The sequence below is a fragment of the Syngnathoides biaculeatus genome, chromosome 10, assembly GCF_019802595.1.
Source record: "Syngnathoides biaculeatus isolate LvHL_M chromosome 10, ASM1980259v1, whole genome shotgun sequence".
NCBI lineage: Eukaryota > Metazoa > Chordata > Actinopteri > Syngnathiformes > Syngnathidae > Syngnathoides > Syngnathoides biaculeatus.
In genome coordinates, this window is record NC_084649.1 from 4,604,231 (window position 1) to 4,625,274 (window position 21,044).

General features: G+C 40.0%; 1 protein-coding gene across 3 annotated transcripts; it reads right to left on the reverse strand.

Annotated features, from left to right (window-relative positions):
- Positions 1–2,106: 2,106 nt before the first annotated feature.
- On the reverse strand, positions 2,107–19,535 carry gnl3l (G protein nucleolar 3 like). 3 transcript variants are annotated; one of them, XM_061833333.1, is made up of 16 exons: positions 19,463–19,535; positions 13,769–13,812; positions 13,137–13,244; positions 12,935–13,051; positions 12,736–12,819; positions 12,006–12,141; positions 11,774–11,877; positions 10,462–10,606; positions 7,695–7,772; positions 4,798–4,885; positions 3,662–3,839; positions 3,409–3,551; positions 3,199–3,335; positions 2,584–2,750; positions 2,263–2,437; positions 2,107–2,193 (listed from the first exon to the last, which is right to left on the reverse strand). In XM_061833333.1, the coding sequence occupies exons 4-16, from the start codon at positions 13,004–13,006 to the stop codon at positions 2,132–2,134; spliced, it is 1,569 nt and encodes a 522-aa protein (XP_061689317.1). In that variant the 5' UTR covers positions 13,007–13,051; positions 13,137–13,244; positions 13,769–13,812; positions 19,463–19,535; the 3' UTR covers positions 2,107–2,131. The 3 variants fall into 3 exon arrangements, with proteins under 3 accessions (XP_061689317.1, XP_061689315.1, XP_061689316.1); XM_061833331.1 differs by lacking the exon at positions 19,463–19,535 and adding an exon at positions 13,893–14,238; XM_061833332.1 differs by lacking the exons at positions 7,695–7,772; positions 19,463–19,535 and adding an exon at positions 13,893–14,237.
- Between the last annotated feature and the right edge of the window lie 1,509 nt (positions 19,536–21,044).

Below are 21,044 nucleotides of genomic sequence, written 5' to 3' on the forward strand. Positions count from 1 at the left end.
AAAGCTTTCTTGCACTTTTGCAGAACGGGCACTTCACCTCTAACAAACCATTACCACAACATTCACAACACACCAGAGAAGCCAGGGGATGCATCCATGTTGGTTATTTGTGATGTACCACTAGGACACTGTTTTTTCATGGTTTTTCTTCAATCAGCAAGCAGTATCGCTGAACGGCCGTCTCCTCATGGTCACATCCCCATTGTGCAAGGGTTGCTGCACCTTTTGCTCTGAGGGTAGCAAATACATTTTAGGAGGCTCTGTGATGGTTTTTCTATGGATGTGGAACAAACACTTTTCGCTTTTGAAACTGTGATTCTTCCTGTTCTGAAACGAGACTGTTCTCTGCTACTGGCCTGGGAACACATTGCTATCTGGACGTTCACACTTTATCTTCTGTTACACAAACAGTCTAAAAAATATCTGTGTTAATACTTTCTTCTTCTGTTTCACTAACAGTCTAAAAAATGTCACCACAATGCTTATCAGGTTCATCACCGGGGCATAAGTTCACACGAATCTTCATACAGTTCAGTCAAAATGTTTGTGCAAGATTGATTGAGGGAGGTGGGTGCATATTCAGCTGAATATTTTCAGCACCACGGACAACAAAAAAGACTTGCCTATTATTTCCTTTAACTTAGCTAGGAAAACATCTGATTCTTCATCTTCTGGTGGCAACACATTGAGAAGCTTCTGTGTAGATTCAGCAGACACACTTGGGGATCCTGCTACTGCTTCACCAACCTTTCTTTACAGGGACTGGCATGATTGAACGTCAAATGTTCTTGATCTCACTGTATTCTACATTAGACGCACCTGTGGGAAACAGGCAGTCTGCAGCTTCCTGTGTCCCTGTCTTGGAATCGCAAATCTTCACTGCTGCTTCCACTGCTTAGAACAGGTCCCATCCAATCTTGGCATATGCGTGCAGTGTCAAGTCAAGATTTCACCATCTTTCTGCGCAATAACCCACGGTCTAAGAGGAGGGGCATTCAAAGACTGAGAATGTTTTACCAGAAAAAATAATTTACATTGACAATTCATCATATTATAGCCAATACGTTTTCACTTTGATTTCATGTGTAGAGAAAATTGCCATCCCATCACGATCGTGGCTCACTAATTTATTAACTTGTGAAGGAGGATTTACATAGAATATTAATTGAATAAAAAGCACATTGCATCCAGCTTTATATAAGCAGTAGTAGAGTTGATTTCTTTGCATTGAGATTTAGAAAAGCCATCTTAAAAGTATTCACTAGATCCAGATACGAGGTATTAAGTTGAGAAATTCTCCTTCTTAGCTTTGTACGGATTGATTCAGTTACTCAAACTATGTTTAGTTGTACCTCACCAAAGACTGTTGATCTAAACCTTCCACATACATCTTAACAGAAGTAATATTAGTGGTAGATGAGTCTGTCATATTTAATACCAAAATTGATTACGATAACTGAATTCTAAAAAGATAAGAGTAAAGAATGGCTGACGCACTGTACGAATAGAAAGTTTGACCGACAAAATGGCGCCACCTCCCAAAATCATGCAACACTGTGACATCAGTGAACACTGTATAGGAAGCAAATGTTTGCATATGTGTTGTATATGTTGAGAATTTTAAAAAATGATTAAAAAAAAACTTTAATATGATTACAAATAGGGGTTGTATGTCACATAAAAGGTCCATTATGACTGTAAAACAATGTAATCGCCTCATCATATTGCATACCACAAATTGAATAAGTTTTGAAGTCACAAGTCAAGAAAAATAGTTTGCCCAGCTATTTATAGAATTTAAAAAGGGGTTGGGAAACTTTTTTTTTTTTTTTTTTTTAATGCATGCAGTGCCTCAATGTTATTCAAAGGGAATTCAATTTTCATCTTTTAGCCATAAAACTTAAGTTAAACACACGAGATTCACTTTAGTGGGCCACATAAAATAATGTAACAGACCAGATTGGGACCCCAGGACTGGAGGTTGACACTTGTGTCCAAAGTGATCGATCCATAGACTTTTCCAATGTGCTTAAAATGTATTGTAAATATCAAAGACAATTTTAATATTTCTTTAAAGAAACAAAAAGGCAAAACGTAGACAAACAATCTTTTAGTACTCTTTAATCAGGTGTCACCAAAACGATAAATCCATTGCAGATGTCAAGGTGTCTGAGAGTTTGGTACCAAGTTTGTCTGTAATAGAAACAAAGTACATAAAAATTAACATATTGCAAATGTGACTATTGAAGTCAAGATACATACCAGCTCTTTTTTGTTGCTTCTTTCGTTTCTTGACAGCAGCTAGAAGCGCCTGGCCTTGTTGTAAAGGATGTACATTAACAATATCCTTCAAATCTGGAGCCTTGGGCGCAGGATTCATTTCGGGCAAGCTACTCTTCAATTTATGAGATTTTATCTCTACAGTCATCGGTCCAAACTATGAGATAAAAATATTATTACGTTGATTTGACAAGATTATAGCAAGACAGACTATAAAATTCTGGTTAAATCACATCGCATACATATCGAATGAGTTTTTTTTTTTTTATTCCTGCATATAGAAAGAATCAGACTTCTTCACACCTCTGCATCCTGATCCTCCTCCATAGATTCCTCCTCATTTTTTAATTCTGGCTCCTGCACTGACTCGCCTTCAATTTCTTGGTGAAAGGGCGCTGGAGCCTGGTTGCCATTCGTCATCCCCATGTTTTCAATGCAGAATCCCATTTGAATATCAGAACTAGATGAATCTGAAACATACCACTTACTTACATGAAATCTGGCCTGGACCACTGCATCTTTTCATTCCATTCAACAAACCAAAACAATTCCTGTGAATGTCACACTCCCGATTTAATATGTAAGTAAAGTATGTAAAAAAGTAAGTGAGTTTCTTTTGACTTGTCCCTTTCAGGGTCACCACAGCGTGTCATCTCAGATGAACGCACATATGTTTGGCACAATTTTTACGCCGGATGCCCTTCCTGACGCAACCCTTCTCAGGGAGTGGAGGCCCCAGCAGGATACGAACCCACAACGCCTGGTTTACCAAACCAGTGCTCTAACCACTGAGCTACGGGGCCTCATGCAAGTAAAGTATGTACGTTTTCCTTAATCTAAACATTTGTCAAGATTACCAGAGTAAATCGTAGAATAAAATTGGTGTGAGAAAAAAAAAAAAAAAAGAAATCATATTACCTGCGAGAACTTCCTGATTTCCCTTTTCGAGTTCATCCCAGTCAAAAGCTTTCCCCATTTCTGTCACAATCTCAGCGCTGACATGCATAGGAAGTGTGTGTGTCTCAGGGGGGTGAGTGAAATAGCTGATCCTTCCTCTAAAGAACACTGGAATTAACACTAATGCCTCTTATCATTTGTAGGACCTCGAAAATCAAACATTTGACGTACCCTGTCCAGTCCATTAATATGCTTTTTGCTGCTTTGTCGGTGTCAGGCAGCCCGCCTTTTCTTAGTTTGCCCTGACGCCGTGCAAGCAATGCCAAGAACTCCAAAGCTGTGTTAAAGTTGGGTACGCCGTAATGTTGGAGGATCTGCACATACGTAAAAATGTATCTCAAGTGTACGGTGTACAAATGCTACAACATATTGATTGTGGTTTTAATCATGTAATGTGCAAATTGTAGAAAAGGAAACAACATACTTGTGCCTTATTGCAACGTCGTAAGATGGCTTCAACGGGTGGAAGTGGATCAACTAGTTGTTCGATTTTCACACAGTTACGGAGAATCATTGCAGCATCAGTTGTCGATGTTGCCATGACGATGCCAGGACAATCAAGAAGCTTAATATGTTTGTCCAAGTGCACTTCTTGAAGGCACCTAAACAATTAGGAAACATTAAAAAACATGTACCGTAATTTCCGGCCTATATGCCGCGACTTCTTTTTCCACATGCTTTTAACCCTGCGGCTTATGCGGAGATGTGGCTAATTTGTGCATTTTTTCCTAATGGCCACAAGGGGGCACTCGAGTGGAAAAGATAAGTGAGCCGGTGGAATAAATGTGGCAAGGAAGTGACTTTTACCGTTATGTTTTTTTTTTTTTTTAAACCGGCCCTGTTAGCGCTGTGCTAGCGTGTTGCTGTGTCTCAGTGATTTTTAACGATGTTTTTTTTTTTTTTTAACCGGCCCAGTTAGTGCCGCGCTAGCATTAATGCCACGCTAGCATTAATTGGTTGTTCGAGTAGCAGACAAAGTAAAAAGGCGAAGGAAATATGTTGAGAAATACTGTAGCGATCCGGTTTTACTCTAATGTGAAAGTCTTTCTTGACTTGATTTTACTTAGGCGATAGCCACACGATAACTTTCCAAAAATGCATTTTTTTTCCCGATATGTGTGTCAATTTCAAACAGAACCCTTCATTCCACTTACAAATTACTTTGCGTGGTGTACTCAAGTTGACAGTAGCCAGCAAACAGACTGACATTTTGACAGACTGTCATTCTTGAGAAAGCTAGTCAAGTTGCAATTTTCCAATGTAAGGTAGATAATTACAATTTGAGGGGCCAACACAAGTTTAAAATATTAAAAAGACACAGCAGTTACTATTGTAAGATGTTTTAATAATTCAAAAGAAGGAAAAAAAAGCAACCTTTTATCGGGAGGACTATGTACATTCCATCCAAAAGTTTGAATACTCATGCTATCAATGAAAAGTTCAGTCCAAAATTTTGACATCTACTTTCAGTCTTGAGAAAACACCTCCATAACAACAATAATTTAAAACAATCAATCATTATATTTGGAATCACTAATCAGTGAAACATGTTTTACTCACTTGGTGACACCAGGAGTGGCTCCAACATTACATGCTCTTGCACGTTTTAAACTGTTGATCAAACTGCTCTTTCCAACATTAGGGAAACCTTAAAAAGAGTAGCCAAGAAGTTGAGAATAAATAAATAAAATTCTTATAATAGATTAGGAGGCTCTAAACCCTTTACAAAAATTTTAACATTTTAACAGGGCGACAGAGAGACCTAATTGTCAACATTTCTGCTTCACAGGTTCTAGGCCAGGGGTGGGGGGAACATTTTGGCAGTACGCTTCTGTACGGCAACTTTCTCTCAACGACCTGCTGCTTGGCTACACACTCTCCTGCCTGTTAACCTGACACCCGCCCCCCTCCGCTCTTAATGGGGTACACTCATAATTGACCCCACCGTGGATATTGCGCAATCTGCGTCACTGACCAATCAGAGGCCAGAGATCTGCATAAACCACGCCCCCTTTGCACCCGCCATTTTCTCTGACAACATTGAATGGTCCGGTTTAGGTTTTGTTCGTGTTTTATCGCGTATTTGGGTTCTTTCACAATAGATATGGTTAAGAGGTGTAGTCACGGACGTTGTAATAGTGACGACAGGTATCCTGAAAGGCTAGTTGGTGGAGTTCGATTCATACCCTTTCCAAAACCGAAACTCAGTACGAAAAATGCCTTTGATGGATCAAACTTTGTGGAAGACCGCATCATCAACTAAATCCATCTAATATCAACCGGAACAGATATGTTTGTACGAAGGTATGCCTTATATTTGATTTTCAATACATGTCTTGTATAAATGAATTCGAAGTTCTTCGCTAGCATAACATTGCTACATGTGAATGATTGAATGAAATCATAAGCATGGCGTCTCTCTCAGTTAAGAATGTATTGTATTTAGAATCTATAATATAGCGTTGATTTGAATGAAATCAGAAGCATGGCGTCCGTCTCAGTTAAGAATGTATTGTATTTGCCATTTTTTACGAATTGTTTGTCTTACATCAGCGCACGTGCGTGACGTCACTTCAGGAGGCGTGGTTAAGTGCCCTGTACGGAGGGGTCAATTTGAAATGTTATAGTACTTACACAGCCCATCAATATGGTTTATAATGACAGCGTCCACCACCGGTGCTTTAGTTAGCAACACAGTCTGGGCAACGTAAAGCAAAGACAAGCTGCTTATGTTTACTCTTGATAATAATGGCAAAAGTAAAAAAAGAAATTTTGTTGCGCGGCACGGTTGGCTCAGCTGCTAAATCGTTGGGCTCACAGTTCTGAGGTCCTGGATTTAATCCCAGACCCGCCTGTGTGGAGTTTGCATGTTTTCCCCGTGCCTCCGTGGGTTTCCTCCGGGCACTCGTTTCCTCCCACATCCCAAAAACATGCAACATTAATTGGACACTCTAAATTGCCCTGAGGTGTGATTGTGAGTGCGACTGTTGTCTGTCTCCATGTGCCCTGCGATTGGCTGGCAACCAGTTCTGGGTGTACCCCGCCTCCTGCCTGTTGACAGCCGGAATAGGCTCCAGCACTCCCCGCGACCCTCGTGAGGAGAAGCGGCAAAGAAAATGGATGGATGGATGGATGAAATTCTGTTGCTTTAAGATGCCATGAATGTTGGAGAATGTGAATAACAAAATAAAAGTGGTAAAACTGGACGAGCTTTTCTGTTTTTCGAGTGAGAAAGGGCTGGCCTGAAGCCAAAGTCGAACATGCAGGATGAGATGGTGTATAATGTTAAAATTCCACCTTTGCACAGATCAAGGATGAAAGCACAAACAATACAGCGCACAAAAAGCTAATTCTGTATTTTAAATATACGAGGTAACATAACATTAACCTTAAAACTCTTTCGGGAGCATCATTCAGCTCAAGATCAGCTAGAGATATTCTGCAAGCAATAATTCAGTTTTACACTATGAAAAAAAGGATAAGGATATCATTGTGGATTAAAAAAAAAAGAAACATAGTTTGAAGTGATCTTTGAAATTTACAGTTCATTGTTGGCTTGGTTTGGTTAGCAATGTAGTTTTTTTTTGTTTGTTAACATTTATTTTCATTGTAAGTTTGCAAAAACACAAAGAAAAGTGTTCTTAAAATGTTCTGATGGGAATGTAAATGCTGTAATCTGAATCTTTAAATGAGCCATGTAATTTCAGTGGATGACACTGATCTGACCACAGTGCAGATCCCACCCCCGGTCGGTAGATCGCGAGCCTGGCTGCTTGAAAACTAGATTTTGGGGTAAAAAAAAAGTCTGGGGACTCCTGTTCTAGGCCCTCCTGAGAGGGGTTTGTATATTCTCCATGTTTTACCCCCAGGTATTCTGGCTTCTTCCTACATAACATCAATAAACATGCTAACTAAATATGGACCGAGCTTCGCAAAGGTACTGACATATTGACACTGAAATTGTCTATTTATTTCTTACCCTTTCCCCCTGTTTACATTATTACAACACAGCTTCAGGACACTGGCCTGTAATCTCCATCCTTGCCTATAATTCCATATTTGTCATTAGACATAAATATGTCCGTGGGTGGGTGGGGTAGTGCAGAACTGTAATTCAATATAGTATGTAGTGCCTCCAAACGTTTTCCAAGAACACCTAGAGCCACAGCAGCGAGTTACTATTATGTCCTAGAGCCAACTACCTAATTAATAGGTCTAAGTCCATGACTGTTTCATGCAATTGGGCAGTTCAGTACAGTTCGGATGCCTTGCATAAGAAAACATGAATAAATTTGTATATAAGCATTCATTATAATGCAGCCCTATGGGGGCACAAACCAGTGCAATCTGGAGGCCGGTCCCAAGCCCGGATAAATGCAGAGGGTTGCGTCAGGAAGGGCATCCGGCGTAAAAACTGTGCCAAATAAATATGAGCGTTCATCTAAAGAATCCCATACCGGATCGGTCATGGCCCGGGTTAACAACGCCTGCCCTCGGCACTGCTAACCTGCAGGGCGTCGGTGGAAATTCAGCTACTGTGGGTCGAAGACAAAGAAGAGGAGGAAAACGGATCCATCGTCAGAAGAAAAAGAGGAATGCACAGAGCCTACAATTGAGTGTAGGGACTTTGAATATTGGGACTATGACAGGAAAATCTTAGGAGTTGGTTGACATGATGATTAGAAGAAAGGTTGATATTCTGTGCATCCAAGAGAGCAGGTGGAAAGGTAGTAAGGCTAGAAGTTTAGGAGCAGGATTTAAATTATTCTACCACGGAATAGATGGGAAGAGAAATGGAGTAGGGGTTATTTTAAAGGAAGAGCTGGCTAAGAATGTCTTGGAGGTGAAAAGAGTATCAGATCGAGTGATGAGACTAAAATTTGAAATTGAGGGTGTTATGTATAATGTGATTAGCGGCTAAGTCCCACAGGTAGGATGTGACCTAGAATTGAAAGAGAAATTCTGGAAGGAACTAGATGAAGTAGTTCTGAGCATCCCAGACAGCGAGAGAGTTGTGATTGGTGCAGATTGTAATGGACATATTGGTAAAGGAAATAGGGGCGATGAAGAAGTGATGGGTAAGTATGGAATCCAGGAAAGGAACTTTGAGGGACAGATGGTGGTGGACTTTGCAAAAAGGATGGAGATGGCTGTAGTGAACACTTATTTCCAGAAGAGGGAGGAACATATAGTGACCTACAAGAGCGGAGGTAGAAGCACGCAGGTGGATTATATTTTGTGCAGACGATGTAATCTGAAGGAGGTTACTGATGGTAAAGTAGTGGTAGGGGAGAGTGTAGCTCGAGCAGAGAACCATGTGGTGGAAGCTGAGAAAGGAAGAATGTTGTGCGGCCTTTCGGAAAGAGGTAAGACAGGCTCTCGATGGACAGCAGAAGCTCCCGGAAGACTGGACAACGACAGCCAAGGTAATCAGAGAGACAGGCAGGAGAGTACTTGGTGTGTCTTTTGGTAGGAAAGGGGATTAGCGAAGAAGAAGAAGTGGGATACTGAGAGGACTGAGGAGAGGCGAAAGGAGTACATCGAGATGTGACGTAGGGCAAAGGTAGAGGTGGCAAAGGCTAAACAAGAGGCTTATGAAGACATGTACACCAGGTTGGACACGAAAGTAGGAGAAAAGGATCTCTTCAGGCTGGCCAGACAGAGGGATAGAGATGGGAAGGATGTGCAGCAGGTAAGGATGATTAAGGATAGAGATGTAAATGTGTTGACTGGTGCCAGTAGTGTGCTAAATAGACGGAAAGAATACTTTGGGAAGTTGATAAATGAAGAAAATGAGAGATAAGGAAGAGAAGAAGTGGCAAGTGTGAAGGACCAGGAAGTGGCAATGAGGGGTAAGTTAGAAAGGCACTACAAAGGATGAAAAATGGAAAGGCGGTTGGTCCTGATGACATACCTATGGAGGTATGGAAGTGATTTGGAGAGGCGGCTGTGGAGTTTTTCACCAACTTATTCAATAGAATATTAGCGGATGAAAAGATGCCTGAAGAATGGAGGAAAAGTGTTCCAAGTTCCCATTTTTAAGAACAAAGCGGATGTTCAGAATTCTGGGAACTATAGAGGAATAAAGTTGATGAGCCACACAATGAAGTTATGGGAAACAGTAGTGGAGGCTAGACTCAGGACAGAAGTAAGTATCTGCGAGCAACAATATGGTTTCATGCCTAGAAAGAGTACCACAGATACATTATTTGCCTTGAGGATGCTAGTGGAAAAGTACAGAGAAGGTCAGAAGGAGCTACATTGTGTCTTTTTGGATCTAGAGAAAGCCTATGACAGAGTACCAAGAGAGGAACTGTGGTACTGCATGCGTAAGTCTGGTGTGGGAGAGAAGTATGTTAAAATAGTACAGGACATGTATGATGGCAGCAGAACAATGGTGAGGGGTGCCTTAGGTGTGACAGAGGAATTTAAGGTGGAGGTGGGACTGCATCAGGGATCAGCTCTGAGCCCCTTCCTGTTTGCAGTGGTAATGGATAGGCTGACAGATGAGGTTAGACTGGAATCCCCTTGGACCATGATGTTCGCAGGTGATATTGTAATATTCAGTGAAAGCAGGGAGCATGCAGAGGAACAATTAGAAAAATGGAGACATGCAGTGGAAAGGAGAGGAACGAAGATTAGCCGAAGTAAAACAGAATATATGTGCGTGAATGAGAAAAGTGGAGGGGGAAGAGTGAGGCTACAGGGAGAAGAGATAGCGAGGGTGGATGATTTCAAATATTTATGCCATGATGTACGGATTAGAGACGGTGGCACTGAAGAAAGGTTGGATAGGATTAGAAATAAGCTCCATAGAGGGACGGCCAAAGTTGGATGTTTTGCTGACAAGGTTCGAGAGAGTAGACTTTGATGGATTGGACATGTTCAGAGGCGAGAGAGTGAGTATATTGGTGGTAGGGCGCTGAGGATGGAGCTGCCAGGCAAAAGGGCGAGAGGAAGACCAAAGAAAAGGTTTATGGATGTGGTGAGGAAGACATGAGGGCAGTTGGGGTTAGAGAGGAAATGCAGGACATAGGCTAAGATGGCAAAAGATGACACGCGGTGGCGACCCCTAATGGGACAAGCCGAAAGGAAAAGAAGATAAGCATTCATTATGACTGCGGTGATTTGCTTCATTACGGGAGAAAAAAAATAAAAATATAAATTAAAAAAAATAAGATTTAATTTTAAAGATCTGCTACAATTCTCATTATTGGTGCTTACCTACAACACCTACAGTGATGGCCGTCTTTATGTCAAGGTTGCGGCAATAGTTACCGAGGAGCTTCATCAAGCAATCTGCACCAATGCAAGCACTGCTGCTAAGGAGCTCTGTGGTGGCTTGAGTCACTGACACATTACTCCGTTTCTGTGAATGTCAAGAGGCAAAAGTAGTGTTATTCTAGAAGGCAGCACTATGTGTGTAGGTGTGTGTGTGTGTGTGTATATATATATATATATTATATATATATATATATAATATATATATATATATATATATATATATATATATGGGATGCATTATTCCAGATTTTTTTTATTTAGTTAACTGTAGTTGCGCACACCCGGAGGAAAGAAACACTCAAATATTTGTCCTAACCAAATAGAACAGCACTATTAAAACATCTTTCAAGAATTGCATGTCTATTTTTTAAAAGAAAACTTTTTTTCCCACTAGCTTACCAAATGTACAATTCAACCAGAGTTAATTGCCCAATAAAAAATGTCCAATGTCCTTCCTTCAATTTATCAGTGTATGCAAGAGGGCTACAATCACATAATATATTTCTGACAAACATTCAGTACATTAAAAAAATTGCACCAGTTTGAAAGTATTAATCGTGACTCCAAATTGTTTATTAGCCAAAAAAAGACAGTGCCCTCAATAATGGGAATTCGTTGACTCATCACTTCGATATTGAAATCACATTTCGTTTTCACCATTGGGTGATCTCTGGCAATTTTTTGGTACTTGTTAAATACAGCTGCGATTGGAACAAGTGCTGGACTCTTTCTTCGTGGGTGGCTTTGGGGCAGCAGCAGAGCAAGTGTCTTTGTAGGTTTTCAAGACACTACAGTAGCAATGATGACGCCATAAGTTGGTGATAAGATCTGATGTGTTTAAGCTCGATAATGTGTTCCTTTGTGGAATCTTTGCTGGACAAATGCCTTCCTTAGAAACAGTTAAGAAATCCCACACATTCAATGCCATGTTTATCGTTTATGATTGGCTGTATTTAACAGGAATGCTTGATTTTGTGCCCACAGATGTCTTAGCTCAATGAACGTTTATGATTGACTGCATTCAACAGAAAGGGCGCTTAATTTGTTCACCAAAATGCACAGAGACATGTTCCTTTTCATTCTTGGATTTTTTTATTTTCAAATTCGAGCAATTCAACGTGACACCATAATTCTTTAAATCAGCCCTGCAGTTATTTGTCCAATAATCATCCCTCATATAGTGACATCCATACATTTATATATACAGTAGATAAGGTAGCATGAAAAAAATGTATGTGCGAGTGGCAGTTACCAAGTTTTTGGATTGCTGTTGTGTAGATGCCTTGAAAGCCACTGTGGGGAACTCATTCCGCAAATACTTAATCCACTTCTCCACAATTTCCTTTGATACTAAATCTAGAATGTGAATAACAAGTGAGACAAGTTCCTGTAAACCAAAGTCCAATTCAAACATTTTCTTCCCATGCATTATAAACCTCTAAAAGTCACATTTAGAAGATCTAACTATGGTAAGTTGAACTTACCAATTTTATTTAAGACCAGTACAATTTTTTTGTCTGTTCCACTTTGAATGACTGCCTGTTCAACCTGAGGGCATCTGCACCCCAATGGATCACGCGCATCCAAAACTTCCAAGATGACATCTGCAGCCTCCACTACCTTCGAGACAGGAATTAAAACATCTTATAATAATGCGATTAACTCCAGCAATTTACATTACAGTACAGTGGAACCTTGACAAAACAGACCCCAATATAACAGACAACAGAATAGACCAACTGCCAGGACTGAACCATGTGCCTAAAATGTATCCTTAAAAAGACTTTGACGGAGTTTGTGAGTTGCAGAATTGGTTGCTGTTGTAAGCTTGGATAAAATGTAACATTTTTAGCTTTTTCAAAATATTTATTTACAATAACTTTGCCCTGGATATTTTTGGCAATCAGTAAAATAAAAAAAAATTTAAAGAAATTGTGTGTGTGTGTGTATATATATATATATATATATATATATATATATATACATACACATACACACACACACACACACACACACACACACACACACACACACACACACACACACACACACACAAAGTGCTTCAATTTAACACTTCACTATATTTGAACCCCAGCACCCCTTTCCCCACATTAGTATGCTTTACTGATGTGCCCATGTGCACTCAAAACTCAGCATTCCACTTCACAGCTACAGTATGTACATTGCGAGATAAAGACCAAAATCTAAAATTACCTTTTTAAATTCTCTGTAATATGCTTTTCTTGAATTCTCACTTTCAAAGTGCACGTGCTTTTCTAAACTCTGCATCTCTGTTTCCTGTGAACACATAAAGTAAGTAAATATAGATGGCAACAGTGACAGTATTTTCCATCATTTACCACTGATGTCATATTACAGTCTGTGTCCCTGAAACGACATTTTATTTATTTACCCTCTGCTCAAACTCTCGCTGCCTCTGTAGGATGTCATTTTGAAAGCTTTGCAAATTCCTCTTCTTCATCATCTGCTGTTCTCTGGAGATCTTCTGCTTTTCTTGGAGCTCTTGAAGCTTAATAGATGTAAATAAAAGAGCAGCGCAACATGAAGTGTTCTGTATAGTTTAAAATTTGTATTCTTCGAGGAAGTGTAATTACCCTTTGCTTTCTGGTTTCTTCTGGTTTTCTTTCGATGACATGTTGCACAGATGACTGCCCCTTAGAACGCCTCACCACTGAAGCATCACCATTTTTCCCATCTTTATTCTGTGTACAGGCAACAAGCCAAATACAGTATATGGTAAATTAGATTTTTTTCCAGGACATTTAATCAGATTCACCCATACAGCTCCATAGCCAGCATGTGAGGAGCTACAATTATTTCAGCGTTTCACTGCTGTTTTTAACAGCTTTTTGTGCATATAGGCGATATTTAACTACCCCCCCCCCAACTCACCTACAAAAAAAGCCCTATACAGTTCCTAAAGTCATGAAAAGGAATAACTAAGCGAAAACTGGTCATTGATATCAGATTTTCATGTGTCTAAGTACCATATTGTAGTTAACCTGGTCTATGAAGTTACAGAATCTGTACACTGTACCTCGAAATTCAACACCGTATAACATCTTATTCACTAGTTGGACAATACAACGACGCATCTGAGACAAAAGAGTTTTGCATAATTAAAATGCACGGGGGGGGGGGTAATCTTCGCCTTTGGTGAATGTGTGAGCATGCAGCGTCAACACCCGAACAGAAGTGAGAGTATGCAACAAAACAAAACACGTACCTTACATTTCTTCCAAAACCCAAGGCGTTTTGCTCGTTTTTGTTCTGTAAAATACAAATTCAAAATATCATTGAAATCGTTGGATGTTGATTTTAGACACAGAAATATAGACTATGTTACGCACTTGATTTAGACATGGCTCAAGCACCACAGCATTCACGTGTGTGTCCTTTTGATGCAGGCATGCGCAATAGCCAATGCGTAACTTCCGGAATTTCAAAACAAAACAAAGTCTGGATTGTATAAACATAGCAAAATAAAAACATACAAAAGACAAAAAAAAAAAAAAAAAAAAAACATGGAATTGCATTACACTGAGTCGCACCGACACAATAAACCCACAACAAATTAATGTAGGGTGCGTTGGGAAGGTCACTCCGGGCGCGCTCTCTTCGGTCCTTCGGTCATTTCGGGCGTTGCAACGACGTGTAATGTGTCCCACTCGACACACACGAAATGATACATTTAATATGGCGGATGTATTTATGTATCCCTACCAAGAGCAAACACGTTAAGTAGTAAAGCTGTAGAAAACTGAGTCCACTGGGTCTCCGAGTACAACAATCCCGGGGCACACGGGGGAGTGCCCACTGATCAAAAAAAAAAAAAAAAAAAAAAGACTGGCTACAGCTATTGGCTACCCTGGCATAGTTTGAGCCAGACTGGAACCAGCTGTGATGCTCATGATTTTTATTCAACAATACCGTCTTCAACACGGACACCAGCAACCAAAAATGGGACATACAGTACACTGATGAAGAGTTCTTTACAAGTACCACAACTGTACTATGAGTGGCAATTAGTCACTGAGCAGTAGAAATGTATTAAAACCCTTTCTTGTACGTCTAACTTGCTCAGGACTCAGTGTTTTTTCCCACTACCGACAGTACAACCTGCTGGAGCGAATATGTGTTCAATACAATTATAAACAAATACATATTTGAATAATTGTATACATACACCTACGAACTTTTATTTCGGTCTCTATCAATTGTTTGTTTTAGAGAGCTACTCCTGTCAGTGTTCTCTTCTAATGGGAAAATGCATTCCATTCAAATCTATGACCTTTCGGTCCTGATAAACCCATGTGTACTTTGGGCATCTTTTGTGTTTTGTATTATTTTTTCATTATGAAGGCTAACCCAAGCACTTTGTTAAATTGGCCAATAAAATATTTCTGTAGACTTGGGAGTTCATTTTGCTGCTGCTATCCTCAGTGAAGAATGTCTCAGAGGAAACGGTACGCAAAACTATTCAATCCAACAGTTTAACAGAAGAGGTTGTATGTTTTAGATCAAGAGAAACTTTTTTTTAAGTTTTATTGTCTTCCATCACTTTGGTAAAGGTATTTTTTCCCCCTCAACGCTCCATAAAACTATTCCAGAATGGGGTTTTTCTTGGTTAATCTACTACTACAGGCTAATCTTAATATCACTTTTAAACGGTTTGAGTAAATTTCGTCTTGGTGTTTCAATTCTTTTCTTCTTCTTTTTCTTATGTTTTAGCCTCCGTATTTTTAAGTATCATTAAGTCTTCTTCAAACAGTAGATTGCATGAACAGACATTTTTCATTAGATCTCTCAAAATGTTTCAGTGGTCAACTGCTGTGGCTTTCCTTGTTCTACCTGTTTGACATCTATTGCTTCATTAATCTATCGTTGTTCTTCTTTATTTATTGTGTTTATGGTGAGACGCCAATGCCGCTACGGAGGTAGAAGCACGCAGGTGGATTATATTTTGTGCAGACGATGTAATTGGAAGGAGGTTACTGACTGTAAGGTTGTGGTAGGGGAGAGTGTAGTTCGACAGCATGGTGTGTAGGATGACTCTGGTGGTGGGTAGGAAGATTAAGAAGACAAAGGTAGGGCAGAGAACCACGTGGTGGAGAAAGAAAGAATGTTGTGTGGCTTTTCGGAAAGAGGTGAGACAGACTCTAGATAGACAGGAAGAGCTCTCAGAAGACTGGAATACTACTGCCAAGGTTTTCAGAGAGGCAGGCAGGAGAGTACTTGGGGTGTCTTCTGGTAGGAAAGGGGAGAAGGAAACTTGGTGGTGGAACGCCAAAATACGGGAAGGCATGCAAGGAAAGAGATTAACGAAGAAGAATTGAGACACAGAGGACTGAGGAGAGGCGAAAGGAATATATTGAGATGCAACGTAGGGTAAAAGTAGAGGTGGCGAAGGCTAAACAGGAGTCGTATGACATGTACACCAGGAAAAAAAGGATCTCTAAAGGTTGGCCAGACAGATGGATAAAAATGGGAAGGATGTGCAGCAAGTAAAGGTGATTAAGGATAGCGATGGAAATATGTTGACCAGTGCCAGTAGTGTGCTAAATAGATGGAAAGAATACTTGAGAAGTTGATGAATTAAGAAAATGAGAGATAAAGAAGAGTAGAAGAGGCAAATGTGAAGGATCAGGAAGTGGCAATGATTAGTAAGGGGGAAGTTAGAAAGGCACTACAAAGGATTAAAAATGGAAAGGCAGTTGGTCCTGATGACATACTGGTGGAGGTATGGAAGCAATTTGGAGAGATGGTTGTGGAGTTTTTGACCAACTTATTAAACAGAATACTAGCGGGTGAAAAGATACCTGAAAAATGGAGGAAAAGTGTACTAGTTCCCATTTTTAAGAACAAAGCCAATGTTCAGAGCTGTGGGAACTATAGAGGAATAAAGTTGATGAGCCACACAATGAAGTTATGGGAAAGAGTAATGGAGGCTTGACTGAGGACAGAAGTAGTTATCTGCGAGCAACAGTATGGTTTCATGCCGAGAAAGAGTACCACAGACGAATTATTTGCCTTGAGAATGCTCGTGGAAAAGTACAGAGAAGGTCAGGAGGAGCTACATTGTGTCTTTGTGGATCTAAATAAAGCCTACGACAGAGTACTAAGAGAGGAACTGTGGTACTGCATGCATAAGTCTGGTGTGGCGGAGAAATATGTTTGAATAGTACAGGACATGTATGAAGGCAGCAGAACAACGGTGAGGTGTGCCGTAGGTGTGACAGAAGAATTTAAGGTGGAGGTGGGACTCCATCAGGGATCAGCTCTGAGCCCCTTCCTGTTTGCAGTGGTAATGGATAGGCTGACAGATGAGGTTAGACTGGAATCCCCTTGGACCATGATGTTCGCAGATGATATTGTGATATGCAGTGAAAGCAGGGAGCATGCAGAGGAACAATTAGAAAGATGGAGATATGCACTGGAAAGGAGAGGAATGAAGATTAGCCGAAGTAAAACAGAATATATGTACGTGAATGAGAAAAGTGGAGGGGGAAGAGTGAGGCTACAGGGAGAAGAGATAGCGAGGGTGGAGGACTTCAAATATTTAGGGTCAATAATCTAGAGGAATGGTGAGTGTGGTAAGGAAATTAAGAACCGGTCCAGGCAGGTTGTAACAACTGTTGGAAGGTGTCTGGTGTGTTATGTCACAGAAGAGTATCTGCTAGGATGAAGGGCAAAGTTTATAAAACAGTGGTGAGGCCGGCCATGATGTACGAATTAGAGACGGTGGCATTGAAGAAACAACAGGAAGCAGAACTGGAGGGAGCAGAAATGAAGATGCTGAGGTTCTCGCTTGGAGTGAAGAGGTTGGATAGAATTAGGAATGAGCTCATTAGAGGGACAGCCAAAGTTGGATGTTTTGGAGACAAGGTTAGAGAGAGCAGACTTCGATGGTTTGGACATGTCCAGAGGCAAGAGAGTGAGTATATTGGTAGAAGGGTGCTAAGGATGGAGCTGCCAGGCAAAAGAGTGAGAGGAAGACCAAAGAGAAAGTTGATGGATGTGGTGAGGGAAGACATGAGGGCAGTTGGGGTTAGAGAGGAAGATGCATGAGATAGGCTTACATGGAAAAAGATGACACGGTGTGGCGACCCCTAACGGGACAAGCCAAAAGGAAAAGAAGAAGAAGACTCCGCAGTGGACTATAATGCGGTTCCTCCTGTGCACTCAGGACTTGATTTGGATAAGTCACAGGAGTTGACAAGATCAGAAAAAACCTTCCTCTGCTTCTACTGTTAAGAAGTAATGGCAGTTTTACTCCATTATATGAGCTAAATGTCACTCTCAACTTTTATTTATCAACAGTTTCATGCACAAGACTGGCTTACCCAATGGCCGCTTCTTAAAAGACCTCACAATTCCGGTGTCTATGTTGCGCTATATTGGAAAGGTCGTGACCACAAAGGCAATGGCTCACTACTTGAGTTTACATTTTGAGGAACAAAAGCAGCAGCGTTCATGTACTGTAGTATTTGTTTGGCACTGTCTGTCCGAACTCTGGATATTTAAACTCATAACTTGGAACTTGGGTCTTGCTCGCGTTAAACCCAGAAATATATTTGAAGAGTTTGTTTTCAAAACGCGACATAGGCATTTTTTTCAGATTTACGAAACTCGCGCCAAAATTATCCAGCTCCGAATGGTAGTTATCGGGATACTTTGATTTTTGTTGAAAGTGCGACATATCGTTCTATATCAGCCAAGGAAGATCGCGTTTTATTTCAAAATGCGACATATCGAGCTCTTATTTAGAGCAAAATGCGACATAATTTTGTTCAATCAGCATGCACTGCTGAAGCAAGCAGCATCCAATCAGAATTTGTCTAGAGGGAAGTTCCGGTATCTTCCACATCATCATCCAAAATGGCTGCGCCCACGTTTGAGAGAGATGCTAATGCCGAGTTTGATTTTATGTACGAGACACCGGAGAGAATGAAGCTGGGAAGGAAAAGAAACCCAGCGGAAACGGGGTCAGAAAACAAGAAGCGCTTGCTATGATAGTAGACCCTATTTTTTCTCTTTGTGAAGTTGACCTATTGTTTCCTTTTTTATGACATTTGGATTTTCTTTAACATGAATTATATTTTTAATAGAATGTGTGAATCAGTAATGTTTCTTTTCTACTTATGAATTGAAAGAAAATAAAGACTTTTGATCTTTGTAGATTGTTTTTGTTTACACTGAAAAATATCCAGTACAGTCAGTAGCAAACCTTTTCATTGTTTTGCCATGTGATACATTTTACCATGTTTTTTTATTTGGATCCTTGGCATGCATTTTTGTCGATTTTATCTTTACAGTGTTTCTTGCTTTCAAGCTGAACTAAGTCTTGTATTTTCTTTATCAATGTTTAATAATATCGAATAAATGAATCAGTGATTGTGCTGGTTTACTTGCAGGCTGTCCCATTGTGAGGGTGCTTTTCCTATTTAATTTTAATTCTTTATGAAATTATTGCAATTTAATACTTCAGTTCTCATCCAAGTACCATTGTATCTGAATGTAATAAACATACTGTTTTGTCTATGATTGTGTAATGCTTGAATAGTAATTTTGTTGTTCAAAATATTTCACCAACGATGATTAATGAATGAATAAATTTTTATAATTCTATGCAATCTTTTTTTTTTGCCATTTTTTATAAGGAAAGTTATCGGCTATGACTTAAGAAAAGTTGACATTAAAAGGAAATCAACACCCTTGGAGTAGACTCAATTTCTGTCTATGAGCATTATGAATACTGTTATTGTTACTACAGACTTGTCACGATACGGGGCTCAAGGGTGGACCCAAATGCACGATTCCAGGGACAGCAGACAGTACAGAGGAAACCTTTATTCGGTCGGAGGTCTGAGATCAGGTAGACAGTCCAAACAATCCGCAGTACCAGTACGGATGGGCTTACGAGGGTGGTCAGTGGACAGGCGTGGGTCGGTGCACGGAGATCAGAAGTCAGGAAAGCAGGAGTGCGGGAACGAGTCATCAAGAGCAACGATCTAGCGGAGTATTGGTCGTCCCCTGGGTCTTATATGTACTGGGTCTAATCAGTGTTCATGAGGCGCAGGTGTGCACCTTCTGATTAGCTGGCCACGCCCAGCCCGGGCTGGAATCCAGGAGCATGACAAGACTTATATCCTATTCTGCAGTGTTCTTTCCCCCGACAGCGACAGCTATAAATAAAATCAAAAGAAAGCAGAGTCAATGAGTCAGATTTCAAACAGTGAATTTGTGAGTTTGAAACTGATTTCATTTTGATTGCATTATGTGTGTATGAGATCGACTACCTATTTTTTTTCTGCTGGTATCCCTCGCAACCCATATTAACCTTGGTAGACTGGTTTGAAGCAGTTTACTTTCTTAATGATCTCACATCAACTTAGAAACAAAATTAATCAACTGAGTGACACAATGCCTGCAGATGTCGGATTGCAGAATCGCATACAGATACACAAAATTACAATGATGTAAACTCAGCCTTTCCAAGACCTCATACTGGACAAACAAACAGTTTCTAAATAACTGAAAAACACCTTTTTAAAAGAAATTCCCATTTTTTCATCTCCTTTTTCAACATCTGACATTAGTGAGCTAATTGTGAAAATTGTGACTGGTGACTGACCCTTATTTCTGATACCTAACTCTCTAAATGTGGTGGTCATGGTCTTAAATATTATTTTAAAATGCTTGAAATGTTGAAAGGCAAATAGTTTTCATGATTGCCTATCAAAAGCAACTGATTTTTTTAAAAAAATACAGCTGCTCCTGAATGTTTAAGTCAAAATTTGGGTATGTCTCACTTTGCCAAGAATAGAATGTTTGGATATGTCTCATTTTGGAGAAAAAATAAAATTTGTCATCAAAAAAACTCGGTGAATATTAAAGCCAATATTTTTTTTTAGTATGGTGTTTAGTTACTTTTTAGCATCTCTTTCCATCCACCAATAGTTAGAAACATAAATTGAGTTTATTGTTTTTGCTTCAATACCAAGCCCTTTTCTCAAAATGAAAAAAAAAAACCAGATATGTCTCATTTTGAAAACAAACTCTTCATTTTTTTCCATGTATTTAAATGCTTACAGGGTGAGAATTTTGAATGGGTATAATCCGTGACATTGAGATGTTCAGTCAGGCCACTCGTGAAAAGTAGTTGCCTAACTCTGCACACTATGTGAGTGTCCAGTCAGGTTCAGCAGTATCGCTCAGTATCCGGGATGGCTTAAACTTATATAGAACAGTGGACTCAAACACAGCTCCTGAACTGTATCAGGTCCGCCAATTGTCTATTTTTTGGCCTCCAAACTATTAGAGACATTTCCATGATCAGACAGGCTTTCTCAGAGTAATCAACATTTTAGCTGTGACACCGACAGTGTAATAGTACTCAACACTCGCCTGTTTTTGGTGTGGGCTGTGTGGGTTAAATTTCTACTCAGTGACGGTGTGAATGTGAGTGTGAAGTTGTCCGTGTGTACATGTGCCTTGCAACT